The 27,383-nt window shown below is 38.5% G+C and overlaps 1 protein-coding gene across 5 annotated transcripts in view; it reads right to left on the reverse strand.

The window, feature by feature from the left end:
* The window catches only part of LOC127789237 (ABC transporter A family member 1), a 115,646-nt gene that overhangs the window by 70,507 nt on the left and 17,756 nt on the right, over positions 1-27,383 (reverse strand). For 4 of the 5 annotated variants that reach the window (XM_052318070.1, XM_052318068.1, XM_052318071.1 and 1 more), the window contains 10 exons: positions 20,541-20,770; positions 20,323-20,383; positions 20,077-20,163; positions 19,488-19,720; positions 19,278-19,392; positions 19,111-19,200; positions 18,398-18,600; positions 18,215-18,327; positions 12,817-12,923; positions 301-363 (listed from right to left, as the gene is read on the reverse strand). In XM_052318070.1, coding sequence (XP_052174030.1) covers positions 301-363; positions 12,817-12,923; positions 18,215-18,327; positions 18,398-18,600; positions 19,111-19,200; positions 19,278-19,392; positions 19,488-19,720; positions 20,077-20,163; positions 20,323-20,383; positions 20,541-20,770 — 1,302 coding nt within the window. The remainder of the gene's footprint in view (positions 1-300; positions 364-12,816; positions 12,924-18,214; positions 18,328-18,397; positions 18,601-19,110; positions 19,201-19,277; positions 19,393-19,487; positions 19,721-20,076; positions 20,164-20,322; positions 20,384-20,540; positions 20,771-27,383) is intronic. The other variant, XM_052318069.1, reaches the window with a different exon arrangement.

The raw sequence follows: 27,383 nt of genomic DNA on the forward strand, positions 1-27,383 counted from the left end.
TACCCTTCCAAACAGATTCATTACTGAACATATCTGATTGACTGGTTAAGATTTTCTCTCCAGGAGACTAATAAAGTAAATAAGGAAGTAAGAAGTTCCCAAGGGAGAAAACATTAGTATGAGAGTAATATATGTCAGGAAAATCTGAATAATCCTGCAAGTAACAACTCAAATTCTAAGCAAGCCCATAACAAGTTCATACAAGTGAAGTTTTTTTACTCTTCCAATCATTTATTTTTACAACTGACACTAGGAAGATATCAGAGACAGAACAAAAGGCACAAATAAGCTGCTACTTACAGTCAATTCAGGAAAAAGAATATCATTCTGGGGACAAACACCCAATTCTTTCCTTATCTGATCCTGTAAAATTCACAAACCAATTACTGAATTTGAAGAGCTCAACTAAAAAAAATAGAAGGCCGTAATTCAGTAAGATAATAACACTAGTACTGCTATCCATCAAACTATAGATAATTGCAATTTCAAGTTGCCAAAGAGTATAATAGGCAATTTTCATAACCTTCAATGTAAAATGGAAAATGAATTAGGGAAAAATATGCTTTAAGAATAGAGACAATGAAAAATAGATGTATAAAAAACCAATAGAATATGCCTAACATCTTTTCCAACTAGCACTGGACAAATTTAAAACATTCAATTCAAGTATACATTCAACTTGGCTTGGACATAAGAAAAGGAAACCACAGAAAGGAGAAAACCTGGAGCCTAGGCCAAATGAACATTGTGTTTTTTATTGATAAATAAACAAAAGAGGGTGAATCCAATACAAAGGGAACAAGAAAAGAAAACAACTAAAACTACCAAAATAGCATGTCAAGTTGAAAAAAGCATCCAGAGAAGAAACAAGAATCTTAAGAAATAAAAAAAGCCTGGAAGTAATTACCTGAACACAAAAACTCCTATTCTCTACATCATCAAAAACTCTAAAAGTTCCTTGCGCCAAACATAAGTTGCATGACACCATAAGTGATTTAGAGCAGTCAAAAAGTTCTTAGAAGTTGAAGAAGAAGAAAATAAGAATTAGGGGGGAAGGGAGAAGAAGAAGATTGAGAGAGAGATCAGAGGAATCAGAGGAAATCATCAATATGAAATAATCAAAAGTGTAATCTAAGTTTACATCATAAGCCTATTATCGGCTAAAATCCAAACTACAAAATTATTAACCTAGTTATAATTATCCTAACAAAATAAATAAGAATATAAACTATATAAAATAAGATAAATCAAAATACAAAAAGAAAATGGTTGGATGGTGTTGGAGAATCAATCCGACCAGATTTAGCCCAATCAATCTCCTGTGATTGTGGGATTGGTTGTGGGAATCTTTCTATAATTATCGGTTGACTTTTTTGTACAAATTTGATTAGGTTTCCTCTCCTCATAGTTTCCTTCCTGTAATCTTTCCTACTTTGCAATTCTCTACTTGGATATATAGGGTGATTGGCCCTACGATGAATATACGGAAAACCAATTACAGCTTTCTTTACATGGTATCAGAGCAGTTTGTTTCCTAGGGCATTTCAGTTCTACAGCATTCATTGCCATCTTTTTCTGCGACCCTTTGTTTCTCTGGCCTTCATAGCCGGTTTCTGGCCTTCATTTCCATCACCTTCATCACTGCTACCATCATCCCTAGCAGTCTTTTCCATCGGCCTCCATTGCCGCTACCATCGCTTCTAGGTTTGTTTTTCCCTGCCGGCCTTAATTGCCTGTTCTTCGCTGACCCAAATTGAGAAGGTGACCCAAATCGAGAAGGTGCTGCAGCTGCTGCTGCTATTTCCAGCGCCCTTGACTATCGTTGCTCGTTATGTTATCTCTAGTTCCGGTGACTTGTTAATTCTGGCTTCACATCTCTGACGTTCCAGCTTCCTCTTCAGCATCGCACCATCCCTATTCCGGTGACCTTTAGATTCCGGCTTCCCATCTCTGTCATTTGGACTCCCTCCCCAGAGTCACAGCTTCCTGCTCTGGCAAGTTGCTGTGACCTTGCCGTGAGTCGATTTAGATCAGTGAATCGATCTGTTTGGTGTTGATCTGTTCGCTGACACGTCATCTCCAATTTTTGCAAGATGTCTTCAATCTCTGCAACTAGCAACCCTAGCCGCTCCTCAGCTGATCCTAACACCAGTATGCTGACAGGATCTGTAAACAGCACTGCAGCGAACGACTTCCAGAATCTCAACCCATCCTACCAGTTAGATGGGACAAACTATCTGCAATGGTCTCAAGTGGTGAGAACGTTCTTTAAGGGAAAAGGGAAACTGAGTCATCTTGATGGAAAGGGGCCACAAAAGATGTCCCAAGATTTGCAACATGGGACAAGGACGATTCGGCAATTATGTCATGGCTGTAGAACTCTATGCAGCCTGAAATTAGACGCAACTGCATGATTCTATCCACTGCCCAAGAGGTATGGGAGACTGTTCAAAAGACATACTCGAAAACAAAGGATGTAGCCTTGATGTATGAAAACAAAACCAGAATCGCATCTATGAAAAAGCCAAGTTTTTCTGCGACTGACTATTACAATACATTGAATGGCTTGTAGTTAGAACTTGCGGAGAATTAAAAAGAAATCAGTGGCATTATCAGGAAGTTACATCTGAGATAATGCTCCTAAATATTCGGAGCATTCAAAGCTAGAGATAAGGCCGAATATCTCTCCTATTAGTTAGCTGGTTATTTCTATTTTGCAGACAGATAATTTGTAAATTTAAATAGATTAGATTTTGTACTTATAGATAGATTAGACTTGTATATTAGGTAGGACTTCTATCTCCTAATCATGTATATATTGAGCACTATCAAATGAAACCGAAGATCATTCTCCTCTCAATTAATTCTACAAAATTTGATCACTATTAGAATTTGAAGATGAAAGACAGTGAGGATGCCCAAACCTTGAAGGAGTTCATTGAATGAGATCGAGTATTTGAGTTTCTAGCAGGTCTAAGCGTAGAGTTTGACCCTATTCGAGTTCAAATCCTTGGAAGAGGAAAGGGCAATGAAGTGTTAAAGTTGTGTTCAGATCCAATAGGTGAATCAATGAAAGGATCATCAGCTAGAGAAATATGGCCTCCATATGCAACAAGATCCTCAACATTTAATGTAGAGCTAACATCAAAGTCAAGTGGTGTATCAATGACATGCACTTGGTCCAACTCATTCTAAAATTTTAAAAGGACCTGCACTTCGAGCCCGCAACTTGGAGACTGTTCTAGGAAGAAACTGCTCTGGCCTAAGGCGGACCATCACATTTTAATTTAGTATTTTATATTTTATTTATTTAGTTAAGATTAATTATAACTAAGGTAATTATCTTTTAGTGAGGATTTTACCTTCAAATAGGTTTATGATATAATAAAGGAGCAAAGAGCAATTAGCCTACAACTGTTATGCAACCAGGTCTGATTCTTCATCTCCCGCACACTCAAATCTCCGGCACCCACATCCACCCATTCCCTTGTGCGCAACTCTGTGTTGTCATTTCACTTTGGGGTATTGTTGCATGACTCTTGTGCAACACTGGATTCTCATATCAGATTGGAGTATCGTTAAGCGACACTTGCACATGACTCTCAGTCCTCTCTCTTCCTATTCTGGTTGCGGTAATCTTGTCATTTCAGGTTGGGATATTTCAATCTTGCCTTCAATCACATCATCAGTTCTGTTTATGGGGTTTCTTTCAGTTATTTCTTTGTTGTTTTGGTTTTACAATATTTCTGTGTCATCCTAGGCAGAGCTCTCTTCAATCCACTTGTTACCTGGTATCATGTCTACAATTGCAGATACCTCTAGTGGTGTTACTGCACCTAAATCAAGTACCTCTAGTATTTCTGCCCCTGCTTTGTCAAGAACTCCAGTTATCACTACTGCAAAATTGATTGGTGCTGAAAATTATGTGTCTTGGTATGCATATTTAAATTATGGTTTATGGAACAGGGCGAGGAAGAGCATTTAACTAATAGTTTGATGACATCCCTGCTATTGATCATAAACTCATTAATATTTTTCAGCCCTAAAAAACTTGTTAATACTTTCAGGGCACAGGCACGCAAGCTCTGCACCAGTGATACCTCTCATTTTTATACTGTGGTTAGTGACATTGTGAATTTGAAGCAACAAGATATGAAAATGCAGACTTTTCTCGGACAAATACAGGCCTCCATGGAAGAATTTAAGGAACTAATGCTATTACTATAAGTCCTAATCAACAAGAGACTCATCAGGAGAAATTATTTATGGTACTTGCGCTATTAGAACTTTGGTGAGATCTTGAGCGTATTCATTAACAAATTTTGGCTAGTGAGACTATTCTTTCAATGGATGATGTCTTATCTCGGCTGTTTCCATTGACCTCCTCAGAAAAAAAAAAACCTCCAAACAACAAAGAAGCAACTCAAAGAAAACCCAGAAGGACCAAAATGAGAGTACAATACGACAACTAGCAAGAAGATTGAGAAGCACACCCGATAAAGTGCAACAAGAGAGATGATGGAGAGTCATGCAAGAAGACTGGGTTGCATCCCATCTGAGAGAGAAGGCTATGGATCATGTTGGATCTAAGAGAAGAGATTGCAAGACTCGTCAGACCTAAAAAGGAAGGCGATTGGTCTTGTCCAATTTGAGAGAGAAGGCTAGAATCTTGTCAGACCAAGGTGTCACCAAAGGATAAGGATTCATGACACAGAATGATTCAAACTCAAATGACCAAAGATCAAACATGAATGTATGCAAAGGTTGTGGAAATTGTAAGGGATGCGATTAGAGAGAGAAACATGCTCAGTACCAACAACGATGACAATAATGATTGGCGGCAATGACAATGACAAGAACTGGTGGCAGCAGCAACTATTGTTGTTTGTAATTAGGGCTAGGGTTTTTTAGGTAATTAGGGTTTCTAGTAGAAATATGGTTTGGCTTTGATACCATGTAGAAAGACATAATTAATCTAACTATATGCTCCTTGATTATGACACGCACGCACGATCAAATAATACAAGAAAGGAAATATACACGTATTTACATAAATACGCTTATAATATGCAGTCTATACAAACAGTTACCTAGTTCGTGGAACATAATACAAGGACATAGTATGCCATTTCGCTCAAAACACAATAGGGGATAGGCGCCCTCAATTCACCACTTTGGCTTGTAGCATGTTTCAATGCCAAACAAAAAAAACGTATCTTTTCTATTCATTTAATGTTAGGCCCAATGTCGGAAGGCCATTAGCCAATCCACAAGGACCAATATACACATGGGTCATGCACATACAAGGGATGGGCACAATGGCACATGGTGGGTACCTTCTATCCCTTGAATGCATAACCCCTCATAACAAGGGTTGGCCCATTTTGGCTAACTTTATTTTGTTATACTTTGATCTCTCTCTTTCCCCACGCTCTTCCACTCACTCAGCTTCTAGGGAAAACTTAGTTGCCCTGACTAATTTCCATTATATCATGGCTTTTCACCTTGATTGCAGTGACAAGAAGCATTAGGTTGTTACAAGGTGGTGTCAAAGCCACAAATGGGTGTTCCCAAGTTTTTTCATCATTCATTTTAGGTTTGTTAAGAATTTTGGGGCTTTTTGGTTCAATTTTTCTGTTTCTGTGATGAATTTTCCCATTCGAGTCTTGAAGTCTCTTCATTCTCTTTAATTTGGGTCTTCAATCTATGTGAGCTAGTACGTTCCATGGCATTCTAGGACACCAGTGCACCACTTTCCCAAGTGTCCAAGCTGGAAAGCAATTCATGTGCGCAGAAGCAAACCTGGTGACCATGCTCCATCAAGAAGCACATAACATCTGACAAAAGATATACAAAATTAAATCCACCATCTCTTCTTGCACTCAAAACCCATTCTTCCCATAACATTCATACAATAAATGCCTAAAACAACAATAATCCAACACAACCTTGTACATGTCCACGCCATTAGGTTGAGTTACCCATCCCCCCACACAATTGCATGAGTCTCCCCCTTTGTGAGGATTGAGGGAGAAATAAATAAGCCACATGAATCTAACAAACATTTATAGCAGTTCACTACATGCATTTCCACCACCAAGATCACTCTCTGTTTGGAATCATTCCTTGAAAAAACACAAATATAGTGACACAACGCAAGATGAACAAACTGACTTTCAGAAAATGCAGGATATACAATAGGAACACAATAAAGGAATTGTCAGAATTATTAGTATAATTGTATATATTGTAATTATTGTATGTGTGTGTTCTATTTGTAATTATTTATAATTAGATTAAGCCCATAGGTATTTAAGGCCCATTATACCTATTATAAATAACAAGTTAAGAGAGACTAATCTCTTAAGTTTTTCTCTTATAATTATTTTCTCACATGATATTAGAGCCACCAATGAGAAAAATCCTAGCCGTCGCCTTCACCGTCACTGCCCATGCCAGAACACCACTGTCTAGCCACCACTTGCTAACACCGCCACCAGCCTAGGGTTCGCCACCATTAGTCCGGCCGACCACCGAAGACCCACCGTTGACAAACCACCCACAAGACCCCACTCGCCGCCGACGTGTGACAACGCGTTCGCCGGCCACTTCTCTCTGGCTTCTCCAGATCTGAACTCCGACAACCCCTCAAGCTGTTTTCGGTGTCAAAGTCCTCGTCATGTCTGATCTCACTAACGCAGTTTCTGCCAATGCTACTCCAGCTCCAGCATCTGTTGCCCCTGCTGCCTCTCAATCCTTTACTATCTCCAATCTTGGGACAACCAATATTACCACTGTCAAGTTGATAGAGTCTATCAATTATCTCTCATGGGCAGCCTCTGTCAAAAAGTGATTCAAAGGGCAAGGCCAAGCAGATCATCTTATCACAAAGGTTGAAAGTGTGCTAGAAGCTAATTGGGCTAGATGGGAACAAGTTGATGCTCAGTTATGTAGCCTCCTATGGCAGTCTATTGATGCTTATTGCTTCCATCATACAGTTGTTTCACCAAATTGAAACTTGTGTTGATGTGTGGAAAGAAACTGAAGAGTGTTATACAAACGACATCCAATGTTTGTACACTGTGGTCTCCAATATCAAGAATTTCAAGCAAGAGTCGTCCATGAAATCTATCTAGGGCAGCTTCAAGCTCTCATGCAAGAATTTGATGTTTTTCTTTCTCTTACTACAACCCGCACCGAATAGATTGCTCAAAGAGAGAAGTTTTTTATGGTTATTGCTCTCTCCGGCTTGAAATAAGAGTTTGACGTCATTAGGCATCAAATCTTGACCAGCTCCGCTAGTCCTACCATAAGGACTCTTTTAAAAGATTGTTGAATATGATAGGTGCGCATGGTATGTCCTCTTCTTCTTATGTTGTTCCTCCAATCGAATCTTCAGCTCTTGTGTCTCAAGCTTCCACCTTAGGAGGAAATAGAGGACGCAATAATAATCGCCCACATCCACAATGTACCTTTTGTAAGAAACTGGGTCGTCTTGAGGACAAATGATGGAAGAAACATGATCAGTCAGCTGTTCCACCTGCATCATCTACCAGTGCAGCTCATGTATTTCAGAGCGATCCTAATCCTGCTCAATCTCCACCAGGTTCGCAATTGGTACGTATGTCTGCAGTTGCGTATGATGCCTTCCTGAAGTTCCAGGCCACCCAACAGTCTCATCCTAGTAATCCCGTTGCTTTTGTTGCTCAAGGCTCATATGTTGGTCCTTTGATTATAGATTCTAGGTGCCACTAACCATATGTGTGGTAATGAATTTCTTTTCTCCTCACTCACCTATTCTGATACCTTGCCTACTATTACCCTGGCTTATGGTATCAAAATTGCAGTTAAAGGGATCGACCAAATCACACCCACCTCATCTTTCTCATTAAATTTTGTTTTTTATGTTCTTGATAGTCCTTTTAATTTGATTTTAGTTAGCCAACTCACCAAAACCCTTAACTGTTTTGTTATCTTTACTCCTACCCCTGTCTGTGTTCAGGACCAGGGTACGGGGCGAACGATTGGCCCCAGGCGTGAGTCACAGGATCACTATCATCTTGTTGTGTCTAGTTCGCCGGTAGCTTGCACCAGTGTCGCTTCCCCAGATCTTCTCCACTATCATCTTGGTCATCCCAACCTCTCCAAATTGAAGAAATTAGTTCTAGTTTGTCGTCATTGTCCATGTTTAATTGTGAGTCGTGTCAGCGTGGTAAACACGCTCGTAATTCTTTTTCTCGTCGAGTCAATAATAGAGTTGAGGCTCCATTTTCCCTTGTATACTCTAATGTTTGGGGGCCCAATCGTGTGAATTTTATTCTTGGTTTTTCATATTTTGCTACTTTCATTGATGACTTTTCTCGTTGCACCTGGTTGTTTCTTATAAAAAGTCGGTCCGAGTTGTTTTCTATCTTTCAGACATTTACTACTAAAATAAAAACACAGTTTGGAGTTTGTTGGAGATCAAGATTAAGTAGAAGAAGCCGAGATAAGAAGCATTCGAATAGAAGGATAATTTGCTAATTATCAGGTTATCAAGAAGCAAAAAAATAGGAAATAAAAAGATGAGTTCAACTTAAGATATTGTATACTATTTATCTGTAAATTAGTAGCTTGGTTAGATATTGTATTATTTATCTCTAGGAGTAAAAGTCGTAGGTCATGAGTTGTATTTATATGGTGTTCGATCAATGCAAATATCAGAGTTTTGATTGATTTCATTCTTCCTCAAATACACTATTGTTTATTTTTCTGTTCAGAGTTTCTATACATGCCATACATAGTGATAATGCCCCTGAGTATTTTTCTTCTCAATTTACTAACTTTATAACTACTAATGGCATCCTGCACCAATCCTCTTATACTTACACACCTCAACAAAATAGTGTTGCTCAGCGTAAAAATCGCCATCTTATTGAGACTGCACGGACGCTCCTTTTACGTGCCAATCTTCCCACCAAATTTTGGGAAGATCCTATTCTAACTGCATGTTATCTAATCAATCGCATGCCATCTTCAACATTACAAGACCAAATTCCTCATTCCTTTTTGTTCCCTACACAACCGCTTTATTCTATTCCTCTTCGTGTTTTTGGATGTATCTATTTTGTGCATTCTTTTTCACTTGGACAGGATAAGCTTGCTGCAAAATCTCTCAAGTGTATCTTACTTGACTATTCCTGGTTGCAAAAAGGCTACAAGTGTTACTCTCCTAAGCTGAACCACTATCTTATGTTTGCTGATGTCACATTCTTTAAACAACAGCCTTTCTTTTTGGTTGCTCAGCCTGATTCACAGTCTTCACCAGGTTTTGCCTGTTCCTTTTTTTTTCTTTTGTTGTCCTCATCGGGTCCATCTGTCTCCTTCCCTGTGATGCCTACCCTACCATTTTTCGGTCCACCTTCCACAGCTCCTCCACTTTTTACATATCACTGCCGTCCCCATCCTGTTACCGGCGCCAGCATTCCTCTAGCCCAGGACTCTCTTGACTCGCTCTCTCCGTTTATGGTCCCTCCTACCCCGAATCCTAAGCCCAACAATCTCCCTGTTACTCTTCGCAAAGGTACATGGTATACTCTGTAATCACCATCATATTTATAACTTTTTATACTATGATCGTTTGTCTCCTTCTTATAGTGTCTTTGTTTTGAGTCTTTCCTCTGTTTCTATTCCTAAAACCACAAGTGAAGCTCGGTCCCATTCTAGTTAGCGCCAGCCTATGTTAAATGAGATTGACGACTTACATTCGAATGGTACTTGGGATTTAGTGCCTTTACCACTAGAAAAGACCCCCATTGGTTGCCAATGGGTATTCACTCCCAAAGTGGGTCCTAATGGACAGGTGAAACATCTTAAAGCCCGTTTGGTTGCCAAAAACTTTACACAGGTTTATGGGCTAGATTACAGTGATACCTTATCTCATGTTGCGAAAACGGCCTCTATTCATCTCTTTCTCTCTCTGACTGCTAAGCGTCATTGGCCACTCTATCAGCTCGATATTAAAAATGCCTTTCTTCATAGTGCTTTGCAGGAAGAGATATATACGAAGCAACCACTTGGTTTTGTTGCTCAGGGGGAGTCCAATGTAGTCTGCAAACTCAAAAAGTCTCTCTATGGTCTGAAACAATCTCCACGGGCGTGGTTTGGCAGATTCAGCACTGTAGTTCAAGTCTTTGGTTTCACTCGAAGTGAAGCTGATCATTTGATTTTCTATCGTTATGCTTCTTCCTTATGTATCTACCTTGTTGTTTATGTAGATGACATTGTTATCACATGAAGTAATTAGGTTGGAATACAGAAGCTGAAGGAACATCTACATCAACACTTTTAGACCAAAGACCTAGGCCGACTTCGGTATTTCTTGGGTATTGAAGTTGCTCAATCAGGAGATGGTATCTCAATTTCTTAGAAGTATGCCATTGACATCTTAGAAGAAACTGGTATGGTGAATTGCAAACCAGTTGATACCCCAATGGATCCGAATGTCTGACTTTTGCTAAGACAGAGGGAGCTTTATTCAAATCCTGAAAGGTATAGGAGACTGGTAGGCAAGTTGAACTATCTCACAGTCACTTGTCCTGACATTGCTTTCGCTGTGAGTGTAGTTAGTCAATTCCTCAGTTCTCTATGTGATTCTCACTGGGATGTTGTTATTCGGATTCTAAGGTATATCAAAAGAGCGTCAGGCAAAGGGCTACTCTATAAGGATAAGGGACACACATATATTTGTTGTTATGCAGATGTAGATTGAGCAGGATCTCCTTTTGATCGTCGGTTAACCTCTAGGTATTGTGTTCTTGTGGGAGGAAATCCGATTTCTTGAAAAAGTAAGAAACAGAATGTAGTAGTTAGATCTAGTGCAGAGGCAGAGTATCGGGCTATGGTTAAAGCAACTTGTGAGTTCATCTAGCTAAAACAACTCGTGCAAGAACTCAAATCTTGTGAAGTGTCCCCTATGAAGCTTGTTTGTGATAATCAGGCTACCTTACACATTATTTCCAATCCAGTGTTCCATGAGTGGACTAAGCATATTGAAATCAACTGTCACTTTATTAAAGAAAAGCTGGTTGAAGGTGTTATTGTTACAGAGTCTGTTAACTCCAATGATCAACTTGCATATGTCTTCGCCAAGTCTTTAAAGGGTCCTCAAATGGAATATATTTGTAACAAGCTTGGTGCATATGATATTTATGCTCCAACTTGAGGGGGAGTGTTAGAATTATTAGTATAATTGTAATTATTGTATGTGTGTGTTCTATTTGTAATTATTTATAATTAGACTAAGCCTATAGGTTAAGCCCGTAGGTGTTTAAGGCCCATTATGCCTATTATAAATAACAAGCTAAGAGAGACTGATCTCTTAGGTTTTTCTCTCATAATTATGAAGTTGATTAAGGATTTGAGAAAAACGATGAGAGAAGTAAAAGAATTCTGAAATAATGCCTCATCCAAATTGTATTCGAAACAGAGAGGTTAAGCCTATTTACATGACAGGCTTAACCTCTTAATAACACTTACAACATAACAGCTTACAAGACATGAACTAAGCTCTAATCAAACAAACAACTAAAACCAACACTAAAACAGAATACAAACTAAAGACAGAATACAAACAAAGATGTCAACAAGCCTTAATTCCTTCAACAATAATTATTTTCTCACAAGAATATATTTTCACATGTTGTTTATAGGAGAAGTAATCTGAGCCCATACTAGTAAGAGGGCACTAAAGCACATCTGGAAAAAGCTCTTCCATACTCAAGGACAGAAAGAGTTGGTCAATCCTGAAAGTACCAGTGTCAAGACAATTGCACGGGATGAAAACACCTAACAACCCACTCTATGGAAACAAAAGGTATGTAAGTCCCCTTTGAAACACCAAGAACCTCCCATACAAAGGCAAGGCCACTACTCCTCATGCAACTCAATTCTGAAACACTCCTTACAAAGAACCATATGGACTTGCACTCACCATCTAAAATATCTTCCACACAGCAAAGATGAATTTCAATCTTCTTTCTCCATTTGCACAATACTATTGTACTTTCATCTCTCAAGTGCACCCAACCTATAGCCAGACACTGCTTATCACCTCCACCCAAAACTTTTCCATCTTTGCTTCCTAAAATATCAGGTTTGTTAACCAATCTTTCAAGAAGGCCTGTGCCACCACTTTATTACAAATGGCATCCAATCCCATATATTCCAATTAATAATTCTAACTCCCACAAGTACATACGCACAATACTAAGCTTTTGCACTTTCTCATGCCATTGCATTCTACTTCATGCTCTTTTCCTCTAATCATCATAAGTAATACAATATTTGAACTACTAATCACTGTCCCAAAGACCCAAACAAATCAACAAACCTAAAATACATTATTTTTAGAACCGTTCCTAGAGAGCTCCCAAGGCACCTCAATATAAGTAAAGCAGCTTCCAGTATGTATGTCCTCACTTGCAGAAATGTGGTAACAATCTCCAGTTAATATCCTACAAATGCCACAAACACTTCAAGGCAATTTATCTACAAAAGGAACAAACAATAGTAAGCCTTTTTCTCTGTTTCCAGCTTAGGGAGTACGGAGAATGTAACAGACTTTCTAAGTTCCCATTTCAAACATTGAACTGTGTCAGGTATGCTATCTAGGAGAGTCAACCAACAACCCTGTTAATTCTCCTAACTTAGCCAGCAGACAGCACTAACACAAAAGTAACAGGTAACAACCAAGAGAAAGAGAAGAGCATAAGAAAATTGCATGCAGGAGAAAGTATAGAAGCTTAAAGGAAGCAAGCCTCTAAAAATTAACATTACCATGTCAGTTAAAATATTCCTCCCAAAGACCAAAGCATCCCCAGAAGTAGGAGGAATTAGTCCAACAAGCATTGAAATCGTCGTGCTTTTCCCAGCTCCATTATGTCCTTCACATATAAATAATTAAAAATAAAGCATGGCAATAATTACAATAAAGAGAAATATAAAAAGGATAGAACTTGAATGTACATTACAAAGATATTTAGTAAAACAAGCAATGTTTCCTAGGTAGCAACAGTAAGGTTGCTCCTTTTTGTGATGAAAAGTGGCGGGTTCAAAAGTTGTAAAAAACAGCCTCTTTGCAAAGCAATGGTAAGGTAAGGTTGTGTACAAAAACAGCCCTTCCCCAACCCTTACAAACCAGGAACCCTCATGCATTGAGAACACCCTTTTCATCATTCTGGCTTCTGATAAATGGCTTACTCTCACTTATATTTATAGAAGTCTATGATTATCACATAAAAAGCATATCTTATCCAAAATGGGTATGTGACTGACTTTTCAACAATTTTGAAAAGGGATTAATAATACTGAATATGCTTGACAAATAATTTATATATATCATTGTCCATCTTGACAAAAGTTGATGAGTAATTATCAAAAATACCAACTTATATCACCCTAAAGCTAACGTGTGTTCTGTAACACCCCATACCCTCACAACGTTCATGAGACATGGTGATTAGTGGAAAGAAGTTAAAGTAGCATTCTTAATAATTTTAAGTGATATGCAGGGGTTCCTATAGCAATTAAGAAATTAATTGATTTTGAGATGACAGCAGTAACATAAAAGATGTGCTCGGAATATAAATGAAAGCAAGAGGTGGCCGATAAATCATGAGGTGGCAATAAAACAATTGATATGCATGCATATAAGTGCATGTATGTACACCTCTCACAGTAAGCTAAGAATGAATGTATCCTAGGGTTACTGCAGCAAAGCTGGAGGTGGCCAGAAACCATAGCCGCAGCCTGATTTGGGAAGGATCGGAGATGAACGTGAGGTGTTCCTTCATGTGGAAGAAGGATTTGCAATGTAGAGGAAGCTGCAATTTTATATGTTTAGACTAAGATGAGAGAGACTAGACTAAGATGGTTTGGTCATGTGAGAAGGAGACCAAGAAACGCTCCTGTGATGAGAGTTGATAAAATTGAACAATTAGTCAAAAAAAGAGATAGAGGCAGATCAAAGAAGATTTTGGGAGAGACATTAAAGTTTGATATGAAGTGTATGGATCTAAATAAAGATATGACAAAAAACAGAAATATATGAAAGTCTAGAATTCATGTACCCGACCCCATATAGTGAGATAAAGGCTGGATATGTTGTTGTTGTTTAGGAATAAAAAGAGGATTCTAATGGTATAAAATTTATTAAATTTGGATCAGATTTATGGAAGTTGGGTTAGGGGTTAATTAAAGAGATTAATGGATTAATTAAGCATTTGAAGGAGTTTCAAATTACCTAGACAATCTCCAACAATCTAGAGGATGGAAGAATGTGCAAGAATATTCTAGAAAGGAGTATGTTGCACCTGCTTGCAGCCGAAACAGGCAGATGGGTGTCACACAAGGGGGTGCCGCCAAGAAAGGCTTGGTGGCAGCAACCAAAGAAGATACATCACAGCATCTTCCATGGCTTGAACTCCGCTATAAATAGGCTTCAACCAATTGATTTCAAAGCACTATGAGGTGGAGAAAGAAGCTCTCAATGTGGAAAGGAGAAAAGGAAAGGAAAGAAAGGAAAAGAAAAGAAAGAGAATGGAAGGAAATTCTGCTGGAAAGAAGGAAAAATTGAAAGGCTTGAATCTCCATCAATGTTACCTAAGTAAGATGCATTATATGGTTTATTATGCATGGCATGTTAAATGATTTGTGCATGAAAAATCTGTGGCAGCATAATACAGGATTTGAAGTGCATTGCATGAGTGCACGAAATGAGTATGATGTTCGTGAAGAGGCGGGCTCATGGTAATATAGCTTATATATGATGACTATATTGTAGTGGGTGAGTTGGAATCCCCTTGCACTATGGGCTCATTGTCAGGTACGGGGTACAACCCTCTTGGTTGGGAAACATGTTGAAGGTCAAAGGTGAACTGACATTGGGACATTAAAATAATGTTCTCAAGTATGGAGCGTGAACATGAACATAGGGTTCCCCAAAAGTAAAAATGTGTTGAAAGAAGTTGCCCCCATGTTGTGTGTGTTTGAGCATTAACCATGTGTGTGCATGCCATGTATGCCTTACTGAGAAAGTTTTCTCGGCCATTGCATTTTAAGATGTCAAGCCATACAAGGGATGGGAAAGAAGACCTGCATGGGCTAGAAGAAGGTTGAAAGATTGTATAAAATCAAGTATAAATCATTAAACTATGTCTAATGATATATGAATGTATTAAAGTTACACATGAGATGTATATGAAATGAGGATTTTGTGATAAACTCATACTTGAGGTTATCTTAGTTTAACATTATGATATATGTGTGATAAATGGTGTGAGAGAAGTGAAACCCGATAATGAAGAGGAGACCAGGAACCGAAACAGAAACTGAGAGCCTAACCACATATCAAGGTATTAGGGAGACATCCAATTAAGAATGACAAAATAAAGAAATGAAATCACACATAATAAGGTTGCAGCAGTAGCTATTGAAGGTAAGATGCGAGAGTCACAATTAGGAATGATTTGGACATATGAGAATAAGACCAGAAAGCTCCTATTCAATGAGTGGATGAAATGGAGGATATTTCTAGCAAGAGGGGAGGGGAAAGACAAAAGAAACTTGTAACATCCAGGAAAATAAATAAGTAAATAAATAAAAGGAAATCCAAAAAAAGATAGGGCTGTCGAAACTGTTGGAGATCAGATTAACGAATTGTGTATGGGTTTGAGAAGGATTATGATCAAGATGTAAAACTGAGGATAAATAAAAAAACAGATGTAAAGATTAATTGAAGAGAATTTGGTAAGGATTAGGATAAATCAGATTTGGAAACAAAAAGGATCATTGATTCCAAAACCACAGAGACTTTGGATAAACCCTAAGAGGCTTATAAATACCAGGTTTAGAAAATGATTAAATCATCAAATCATTCAGTAGTGAGAGTCTGATGGCACAGAAGGTTACTAGGGGTTTTCGATGATTCAAGCAAAAAGAATGAAGCATCAACAGAGCCAAGCAGGAAGAAGAGTTAGCAAAGAAGACCAAAAGGTGTAAAGAAATCCTTTGCCAGCAACAAACTGAGGTACAAATACTTCCCTTCGCTATTCTTTCATTCTTTATTCACAGCAGCAACATATGAAACCCCTCATTGGCCACCATGAAAGTTGTCAACCGCGATTAACTGCCAATCAACATTGTTTGACCATCACTAGGTCAACAATGAGACTGAAGGGGCACCAAAGCAATTGAGCCCTTGTCTTTTTCTATTGACTAAAAATTAGAAAGGGACTTTAGCCCATTTCGATTTCACAGTATCAGGATGCCCAATTGTGACCCAAGATCCAATTTGGGTATACCTGATACAATTTGAGCTTTCTTAATTGCACATTAAGCCCTCTAATCAAAAAACCCATATATTTTAAGAAAACGCCAGAAAGACCTTGCAGTTTTGAAAAATTACAGAGGGTCCAAGAGTTTGGAAAATAAAAAAAAAAAGCCCTAAAATCTTGCAAAAGTACAAAAATACCCATAGATTATATTCTGAGAAGAATTTAAATGACATGAAATTATTATATGACGGCTTAGTTAAGCACATTGAGGACTATATTTTGTGCATTATTTCTCAACAGGAATCATGTGAGTAGTTATGTCTACAATAGTATATGTTTTGAAGATTATTCTCATGCATGATTGAAAAGTTTTTTTGACATGATTCATATATTCTCAATTCTGTTATTTGATATATAAAATGTGACGATTATGAAAACAAATAAAGAACCTGGATTTGAGAAAGGTGAAAAGATTTATTGATGTTGTTGGCATATGATTTTAAATTGTTGTGGGACTGTGGAGAAGACCAGCAGTTACTCTGGCAACTGGAATTCAGCTACTTATATGGTACCGAGGTTTTATTTCTCAACAAGAGGACAAGAGACTGGTATATTTGTATGGTCTGGTCGTTCCATTGGCGTACCTAGGGGTAGATCCCATGTATGATACTGAGTCTCTTTATGCAATGATGGATCCAAGGCTATACTGCTCATTGAGATATATATTGTTGATGATGATTTGATCATGGATTGTTATGGTTCCCTTGGATATTTGTATTTATATAATGGTTCCCATGCAATGGGAATATTTGAGAATGTTTGGAATCGAAATTTTTTTCTCATTCTATACATATGAAATATATTATTTTGGATATTGATCTATTATGCACGATAACCCTCATTGGGCTATTAGTTCACCACTCTACCTAACATTTTTTTAGGTGATTTGGATCAAGAGGATTAGAGCGGGACTAAGATTGGGGGAAATCACTGGACACAATTTAAGGATATTTTATTTTCTATTATTTCAACATTGAGGATATTAGTGTTTAGTGATTTAGTTTTCTTTCTTTTATTGACTTTGGAGACTTTTCAATTAGAATAAGATGAATGGCTTTTAGGCTTCGTGATCTTTAAGCCTTGGCCTGAGATTCACAGCCGGTTACACAGCCCACAGAGGTGTGAAGACTTAGTGGGGAACCCTTAGATATGCCATAAGCAATAATGACCGCACAAAGGATACAGCCATGGATAGAGATGCATGAAGGCTTAGAATTTATGTATCTGACCCCACCTGGCGAGATTATGTCTTAGGATTGTTGTTCTGGTGTTTTATTTAGCTTCCTGACTCGTTCATTATACTGCTATTTCAATAATAAGTTCAGTTTACTTTCCTAAGAAGGCTGATTTGTCTCCTTAACTATCTTATAAGGTAGAGATATATGCTGCTTGGCTGGCCCTTTTTCCCCATGCAGGTTCAACAGCAGTCCACAGCAGTTTCAAGTACCATTAAATCAGTTGAACAGGCGCAATGCCATTTATCATAGGTTTAAGATAATAATAAACTTTCAACCTTTTCCCCCAGCAAAAATAAATAAATAAATAAACTTCTGACTTTTTACCACTTCCGACTTTTTACCAGCAATAATTAGAGATTGTCAGCAAATACAGAATTAGCAAGTATGTAACAAAGCAGGATTGATTACGCAAAAAGTGGGAAAATTGTGCTCATTTATACAAGGAGATGGAAGACAGAGGAAAAGAAATAAATTGTGACCTAAAGTGCAAGAATGGATAGACTTAATAAATAAGAACTAGAATAGTTTCCCAGTTTCTTCTCTCTTTCTTTTCTCTTTCATGCAACAATAGGGCAGGGATAAAAAATAGAAGGAAGACCCCACCTAGAAGGGCAAGAATCTGATTTTCATGTAAGGTAAGCTGTAAGGACTTCACAGCACAACACCTCCTTTTGTTAGCAGTGTACACCTTCCGCAGATTCCTTATCTGGATGCATCTGGAAAGGCAATAATATATGTGTGAGAAAATAAGAACGTTATTGAGGCTAGAAAAGTTTAGCATCCTACCTGCCATCAAGCTCTTGTTGCTTCATCTCCAAGCTCATTGCTTCAACAGCAGGTACAAAAGGATCATTTCCAGGAAAATCATTGTTCCCAGGGTTTGTATCAGAACTGCAAGCAGAATGTTCAGTGGTACTTTTCCTTCTCCAAATGCACTTGGGAAATAGAAAATTCCAAGGTTGACGAATACCATTTTCCCTTGGAAGGACCTGACAAATAAGCAATTGCTAAAACTCAGATAATGGTACTGTAAGGAGAATAACTTTGTTGTTGTGGGGGGGGGGGGGGGGGGGGAGGGGGAACAAACAAAATCTGCACCACTTTCAGAAAGATAAAGAGAAATAAAATAAGAATACCCCGGAGCATAAGCTAATAAGCTGTCACTTGACATTTGTAAAAACCATCAAAAATCTAAAATATAGATTTAAATGTAGAAACAGAATATCTGCTTGTCATTTCCAACTAAGTATGTTTTACAGATATATCTGTTTAACCAAGGAAATGAACTGATCTTACAAAAATTGCAAACTAAGGGGTCAGTATAACAGTAACCATAGCCCAGGAATCAAACTTCAACACTACAAGAAAATTTAAAACATGAAATAAATCAAGAAAACACATTCACCTATACAAAATGTAACCACCTCTGGAAACACATTCACCTATATCCAAATAAATCAAGAAAACAAATCAATGAAAATGAAGTTCTTAAATTATACCTTGTCTAGGTAGAGACCAATCAAACAGTACAAAAGTGTGTCAAGCAACATCATCAGGAGACAGACCAAAAAATTCACTCCGGACGATGCCTGCAGAAATCATATAACTGAAATTTAAAAAGAAGAAGAAGATCTATCAGACTGCAAAATCACTGAAAATAAGTTACCTGCCATATGTTGCTCCAACGAAGTCCAACATGAGCACGCTCGTAGTCAGCAAAGTTAACAGTACCTAAAGCAAAAGCCGTTGGAGAAAGCAAGGAAGCAATGACCTTTAGTACCCTGCAAGTCACAATACGATGTATGGTACAAGAGTTAAAGAAATGAAGAAATTTCCCTTGGCAGGAATTAGAACTTCACAAAGTATGAATACTCACAAAGGACCAGACTCATCATTGACAGTGTAGTAAGGGAAGAAGGCCCCCAGAAAAGAAAGGGTACCAACAGCTACAGCTGTTTTTGCTCTTCTGAAGAATGTAGATATCAAGAATGAAAGCATTATTGCACTGAGGCCAAACAGAAAAAAGTATGTGAAAACCACCGACTTATCACTATGCTGGAAAAGGGTAGTCATTGTGAATAGGGTGATGATCCCTGAAGAAATTGCAAACTGCATGAAAATGAAGGCATAAAAATAAAAATGAGAATTCACAAAGACATTGGATCTAAAGAGAAGAATGCATGACATCATCTTAAACTTTTAAGCACTAATCTCCTCTATACAATCAAAAAGAGTAATTTGAGTACCAACAACAAAGAACAGCATTACCATTTTTTCAACTCATTTCCATGAAACTTAAACCCTAAATAAAAGCAAATTAGCACAATCTCATTTCTACAAACCAATTTGGATTTGGTAGAGACAAATAAACAAAAAAAACATAATGTGAAAGGACAAGCTATCTTTGTTCGTACAAGAAAGGCATTCAATTGTGTCAATCTACTCAAATTGTGGAGGCTTTGTACCTGGAAAGCATAAGTGATAAACCAAGAAAGATAGAATATCTCATCTTTCAGACCCATCATGTAGAGACCTTCTTTTATCTTCTGTTCCTGAAGTATTAGAAATTAACAATTTTCTCAGAGCATGTGTTTCTACAAACAAGGACGACTCTGTGCTGAAATTGCAAGAACCAAAAAGTACATCATCTCTGAAGACAGTTAGGACATCAAGAATCCTTGATTTATTCATGTTAATAATAATTTCCAAACCTTCTCAAACACAGAATAGCTGATTAGGCGAGACACTGGATAGAGAAATCCCAGCAGGTAACTGTTCATCCAAATCCCAAGTTAAATAACAGCTTGTCAACTGAAAATACTAAACTAGTGGATCGAAGACAGCATCTAGATAGATCACATCTTGATTAATTTTTTATTTTTTGGGGGACCAGGAGGGCGGGAACTTAAGAAAGAAAATAGATTCATACAGCACTCCCATGACTTCCTTCACAATAGACTGGAACTCATCATCCGTATATTCACGAGTTGGGAAGGGTGCAAGCCTTATGTTTGAAGGGTTGAACTGTGTCCATGGCATCTCCAACTTGGAAGGTTCATCAAATGAAAGCCCAAAAGGTGACCCAGTATCTTCTGTGCCTAACTTGTTGACAGGTTGCTGAGAAGCATATATTATGAAAGAATCCACAACTTGTTGAAGCTGCAATAAGAATTAAAACAAACAAATAAATATGAGGTGGGGGGAAAAACAAACACCACAAATTCACAAAACTAAGGTGCAAGAGAATGTAAGTCTTCATAATACAAGTTGTGAAAGCCCAGGAGTGATCAATGGGGAAGATCCAAATTTAAAAGAATAAAACTTGTCCATGCAGAGTAAGGAATGAGAAAATAAGGAAACTATGAAATTCAATTGGAACAAATTGTCTTATGTAATTGTGTTCATGCAGAGTAAGGAATGAGAAAATAAGGAAACTATGAAATTCAATTGGAACAAATTGTCTTATGTAATTGTGTTTATAGCCTTTTACAAGATATTCAGGTCAATAATGTGTGTAATATTATCAATTTTGGGACCTGGCCCTATTTATCAGGTTATGGGATAAACATTGATGTTTTGGATACTATATTCTAGATGGTCAAATTTCTTTTATTTTTTTTTATCAAATGTAAATATGTATAAAAATCAAAATGTACAATATACACTGGGTATACCTAGGATGACAGAGGCAACAAAACTAAAGCCCCTGAAGAAGAGTCTCATACTGGATCAAAACATGGGGATACAAAGAAAACATAACTTTATATAAAAAGGTTTTAATCCTATATGAAATACTCTCACTACAAGGCTTTACATTCTCAAAAATGCTCTGATTTCTAGCAACCCAAATGTGGTAGACCGTGGCCACCAAAGCCATCCTTTTAACCCGACTCTGCCAAGAAGACCCTCTGGTTTGCCTCTAAATACACTTTAATGCCCTTGACAGTGTTGACATTGTGCGGGAAAGGCCTAGCCAAGCCCTGGTCAAATTTCTTAATTTCATAAATCTGTATTCACAGTAGGAGTAGAACTAAAACTGGTAGCCTACATGATGTAGAACAGATCTCGTATTATGAAAATACAGACTGATCAGAGGCTTATTTAGAGTTGGAAGGCTAGGGAAATTTCTAGAAAAGGCTGGGGTTTAGATACATAATGGGTTGGTGAGCAATCTAGAGGTAAAATATGGCTATAAAGATGAAATTTTGGGGTTGGAAACAGGTCAGGAAGTAGGGTTACGAAAATAAGAATCTGAAATTGAAAGATTAGGAAAGAGACAAATATCTTCTAGGCATCACACCTAGGGTTAGAATTGCATCACACCATTCAAAAAAAAAACACATATCTTAAAGAAAACTGCAGTAATTGTTCCATTCACCAATGAAAAAGGAGATGCTACAATGGTATTTTTAGTTAAGAGTTCTAGTAATCCCATTCATACTAGGGGTAGGAAAACTAAACAAAAACTGAAATTACTAATAGTAAAAGTACGAAAAACCCATAAATAAAACCTACAGAATTGATTTTTTGAGTTAATAAAAGACTTTAGGGAACAGCATACAGAATGACAAAAATACCCTAATGCATAAAACATAAAAACTAAATCCAACAAAGCTTCTGGGAGAAGCTCTTCTTCATCCAAAACATCCCAAATCAATGCTTGGGCCTTAGAACCAGTTTTAAGACATCCTCCTTAACCATGCCTATAGCAATTCTTCTGTTTTGTGTGTTTAGTTATTAACTACCAACTCATCTAAAGGCTTAAGCTCAATGATAGAGGGTTAACTCTCATTTATATTATCATTTTTATTCTCAACATGCCCACTAACATATGGCCAGACTTCACTACATAATTGGTCCAAACACATACAACAATTTAAATATTGGGTTAGCAGTGAGGTTAGGACATTTGTCTACCAGATACCATGTTAAATTGTTAACTACCATCTCATCTAAAAGATTAAGATTATAGATGGAGGATTAACTTTATTATTTATATTATTATTTTTATTCTCACCACTATAGAATTGATTTTTAGGAAATTATGAAAACCTTTGGGGTTTCATGTGATGCTTTATGCATTCTTTCTTTTCCTAAGCAACACTAGGCGACAATTCCTAGTCTTCTCTATTTCTAGTCTTCCAAGATATCACTGTTCTCAGGTAAGAGTTCATATTCTTAAAGATACTCTTTTTCAGCCCCAAAAGCATACTTGATCACTTCCAAGCCAACCCTAACTCTTCCTGTACCTATTAGGCATTAACGTGAAACACTAAAATCTAAGATAATTGTTGATCCAAAACTTCCAATAAAACTATTCCAACAAGTCTATAACTTCCAACTTCTAGAAGTCAAAGTCCATCTAGAAACCCTAGAAGTTTGCTTGCTTTAACACTAAGCCTAGCAAATTTCTGCTGCCAAAACCAACCACAAAATCCACTTGTAGGCAGTCCAGAGCCTAGTTTCCTTCTCTGTACAATTTCTCAACCAGTACCAGAGCAACCTTATGGCCACATCTGTTAGCAGTATGGGATTAAATCAGGATAACTATAAACCCCATTAAACCAGATTTGGGACCCAAAGCCTAGGACATAAATCCCTTTGAAGCTGCCCAGTAATGATTGGTACTGACATTCAAAAGATCCAGCATCTGTTAGCAGTATGGGTTTGCTGAGTGACAACAGCACAGGGAGTTCACATTGGTATACAGGAACCAGAAAAGCATGGCTAGAAAAGTTAGTATGTAGGTTACCCAGAAAGCATATGCTAGTTATAAAGATATCCTTTTGCTAACCTTTGGAGACACGTTCATTCAGGTAATCACTAATCAGTGTTCTGTAATCCTATCAATGTGGTACAGTAGTGTCAGATTCCAATTCTGACAGGCGATAATTCCTCTTAACCGGAGAGGAATTTAGAGATATTTATAAAGAACCAAAAAGAATCAGAGGGAGAGAGAGAGAGAACTGGCGGGAGAGAGAGAATGAATGTATTGATAATTCTCTAGATGATTTGGGAGGGTGGCACTAGAGCTATATATACTACTGCTCACTCTTAGGCGCCAAAGGCCACTTGCCTCATTTACAAAAGTTTGAAATCAACCTGCCTAACTAACTAACCAACATTCCCACTTTATTCTACAATCAACTAACAATCGCTAATTACAATTGAGCCCCCCTTATTTCAATCATTCATGTGACAACTAACCTCTCCTTCAACAACTTCTTGTCCTCAAGAAGTTCACAGTAGGCCAACCACCTTTGGAAACTGATTAAGTTGGGAAGGTACTCCCAAGTGTTATTCTCCGAATGGAGATTGGACCACCAGACCAGGGCTTGCATCAACGGAGCCCTATGTCGATGTATGATCTGCCTACCCACAATAGCCACAGGCTTCGGATCCTCTGTAGGATTGATTAGGAGGGTTGGTAGGGTCGTGCTGGCTACATAAGCCCCCGTAGACTTTTTCAGTAGAGAGACATGGAACACGGGATGTACTTGGGACTCCGAGGGTAGCTGCAGTTTGTATGCTACCTTGCCTATCCTTGCTACAATAGGATAAGGGCCAAAGTATTTTGAACTCAATTTGGAGCGCTGACCTGGAGCCAAGGTCTGCATGTGGGCCTTTTTGAACTTTAGATAGACCATATCTCCTACTTCAAACTCTCGGTCAATCCTCTTTCGATTAACAAATTGCTTTGTGCGATTCTGAGCATTGGTCAATTCCTTCTGCAACATCCGCAGCACTTGTTGCCTTTGCTGCAAATAGGATTACATTGTCTCCACTGTTACTTCCCCTGCTATTGCCGGCAGTAGAGGAGGTTTATACCCATATAAGGCCTTGAATGAGGTCATCTTGATGGCACTGTGGTGGCAAGAATTGTACCACCACTGGGCTAAGGATAGCCAGTGATGCCATCCCTTAGACTGTAGGAAACATAGGCATCTCAAGTACTTTTCTAGACATTGGTTCACCCGTTCAGTCTGGCCATCTGATTCTGGGTGATATGCTGAGGTCATATGTAACTTAGCTCCCAAACTCTTGAACAGCTCTTTCTAGAAAAGGCTGGTAAAGATTTTGTCCCTATCTAAGACTATGGATTGGGGAATGCCATGTAGTTGCACCACTCTATGAGGAAGAGGTGGGCCACCTCCTGAGCTGTGAAAGGGTGAGTTAGGCCAATGAAATGGGAAAATTTAGTGAATCTGTCAACTACCACTAATATGCAATCCCAGCCTTCGGACTTTGGTAATCCCTCCACAAAGTCCATGGAAATATTAGTCCATGTTTGGGTGGGAATGGGAAGTGATTGGAGTAGCCAGGTTTGGCTATTGTTTCGTTCTTACACCTCCTGCATGTATCACATTTCAACACAAACTCCATTAGCTTAGGCCAGAAGAACATCTGTCTTACCCTCTCATAAGTACCCTGAACTCCGAAATGGCCTCCAAGTGGAAAGCCATGCAGTCCAAAATCTTGCCTTTTAACTCCTCATGATCTCCCATTACCAGCTTTCCTTGATATCTCAGTACCCCATTCTTTAGGGTGAACCTAGGTCTTGAGGTGGGGTTTAAGGTAAGTTGCTCCATTATTCCCTTAGCCCATGCATCCCGTGCATAGCTATCACTAAACTCCTGATACCAGTCAAGAACAACTGCTGTGATGGAGGTCACTACTACTTCTTCAGTACATCTGGACAGTGCATCCGCTGCCTTGTTCTCCTTTCCCTTTCGGTATTGGATAATGTAGTTAATCTTGCCATCCCCTTTTTTTTTCAGATGCATGTGTAGCCTCTGTCGTAAGAGAAATTTGAGGCTCTCATGATCTATTTTGATGATGAATTGTCCACCCTCCAAGTAGTGACGCCATTTATCAACTGCAATTAATACCGCCATCAGCTCCTTGTCATAGACACTAAGCCCTTGATGCCTAGGGCAGGGCTCAAAGCTTGGCTAATAAAAGCTAGGGGGTCTCGCCTCCTGGGATAGCATTGCTCCTATCCCAGTGTTGCTAGCGTCAATCTCCAGAGTGAAAGGCTTTGAGAAGTCAGGGAGCCCCAGGGTAGGGGCTTCACTCATTGCCTTCTTGAGCCTCCCAAACGCCTCTTTTGCCTCTTTTGCTTTCTCATCCCACTGGAACCCTTCCTTCTTCAGCAAATTGGTGAGGGGCATGTTGATTGCTCCATAATCCCTTACAAACCTCCTGTAGTAGCCTGTGAGGCCCAAGAACCCTCTCAGTGCCTTTATCGATGTAAGCCTTGGCCATGATAACATTGCAGCTATTTTTTTGGAATCAATGCTAACTCCTGCACTAGATATGACATATCCCAAATATTCTACCCTTGGCTGGGCAAAAGAACACTTAGACTTTTTAATAAAGAGTTGATTGAATCTCAGGACCTCAAGGGAAGTTTTTAGAAGGTTTAGGTGTTGTGAGAATGAAGGGTTGTAAATGAGAATATCATCAAAAAACACTAACACAAATTTATGGAGGTAGGGTTCAAATATGTGATTCATTAAGGCCTAGAATGTAGCCGGAGCATTGGTTAAGCCGAAGGGCATTATCAAAAATTTGTAATGTCCTTGATGAGCAGAGAAGGTAGAGAAGGTTGTTTTAGAGATATCATCAGGGTTCATCTAAATCTGATGATACCCTGATCTTAGGTCCAATTTAGCGAATACCTTAGCATGTTTGAGCTCATCAAGGTGGTCTTCGATTATAGGAATAGGGAATTTATTTTTTATAGTTTAGGAATTGAGCTAGCGGTAATCTATGCAAAAGCACCAGCTCCCCTCTTTTTTCTTGACTAATAGTATGGGTAAGGAATAGGGACTTTGACTTGGCCGAACAACTAATCTTGCCAACATATCTTTAATCAAGTTCTCGATCTCTGCTTTCTGTTTAGGGGGATATCTATAGGCTCGGATATTGATAGGTTCGGTGTTTGGTTTTAGAACAATGGAATAGTTAAAATGTCTGTAAGATGACAGTGATTGGGGTTCATCAAAAAGGTCCTTAAATTCAAGCAATAGTTTATTAAGGGAGTCTACTTCGTGTACCTACCATTGTTGTGGTTGGGTAGTATTCTCCGCTTCTACCTGCTCTATATCCCCTTCTCCATGTTCCACTGCCTTAATTGAAAACAGTTGGGCCACCTAAGTCCATTTGGACTTTAAGACCTTCTGTAACTTCCTCCTGACGATCATCTTGCAAACTCCTGTTTTAGGGCTCCCTATAAGGGTCATTCTCCTACCATCCTTTTCAAATGTAACTTCCATTGTATTGAAGTCAAAGCTAATAGGGCCCACACCCTTCATCTAGTCCACTCCTAGAACTATATCATAACCCCCTAACTTTAGCAATCTTAGGTCAACTTCAAATGGCTCCCCATGCATCTCCCAACAGAACCCTTCACACGCAGATTGGCACATCACCTTATTGTTGTTGGCTACCGTTACTGACAGGGGGTGAGTCCCTGTCAATTCACACTTTAACCTCTTGGACGTTCCCTCATCAATGAAGCTATGAGTGCTTCCACTACCTATTAAGACCATTAGCAGGTGGTCCTTGCATTTCCCTTCCACTCGTATGATTTTGCTATTAGCAAGTCCTCGGAGGGCATGGAGGGATATCTCTACGCTTTCTTCCCCCTCTTCACTACCTTGGGGAAGCATTCCTTCCTCTTGTTCCTCCATCTCTTCATCTTTTTCTAATACTATGAGTTGCCTTCTACACTAATGTCCGGGGGCATACCAATCCCTACAACGGAAGC

This window comes from Diospyros lotus, chromosome 13 (genome assembly GCF_014633365.1).
Source record: "Diospyros lotus cultivar Yz01 chromosome 13, ASM1463336v1, whole genome shotgun sequence".
NCBI lineage: Eukaryota > Viridiplantae > Streptophyta > Magnoliopsida > Ericales > Ebenaceae > Diospyros > Diospyros lotus.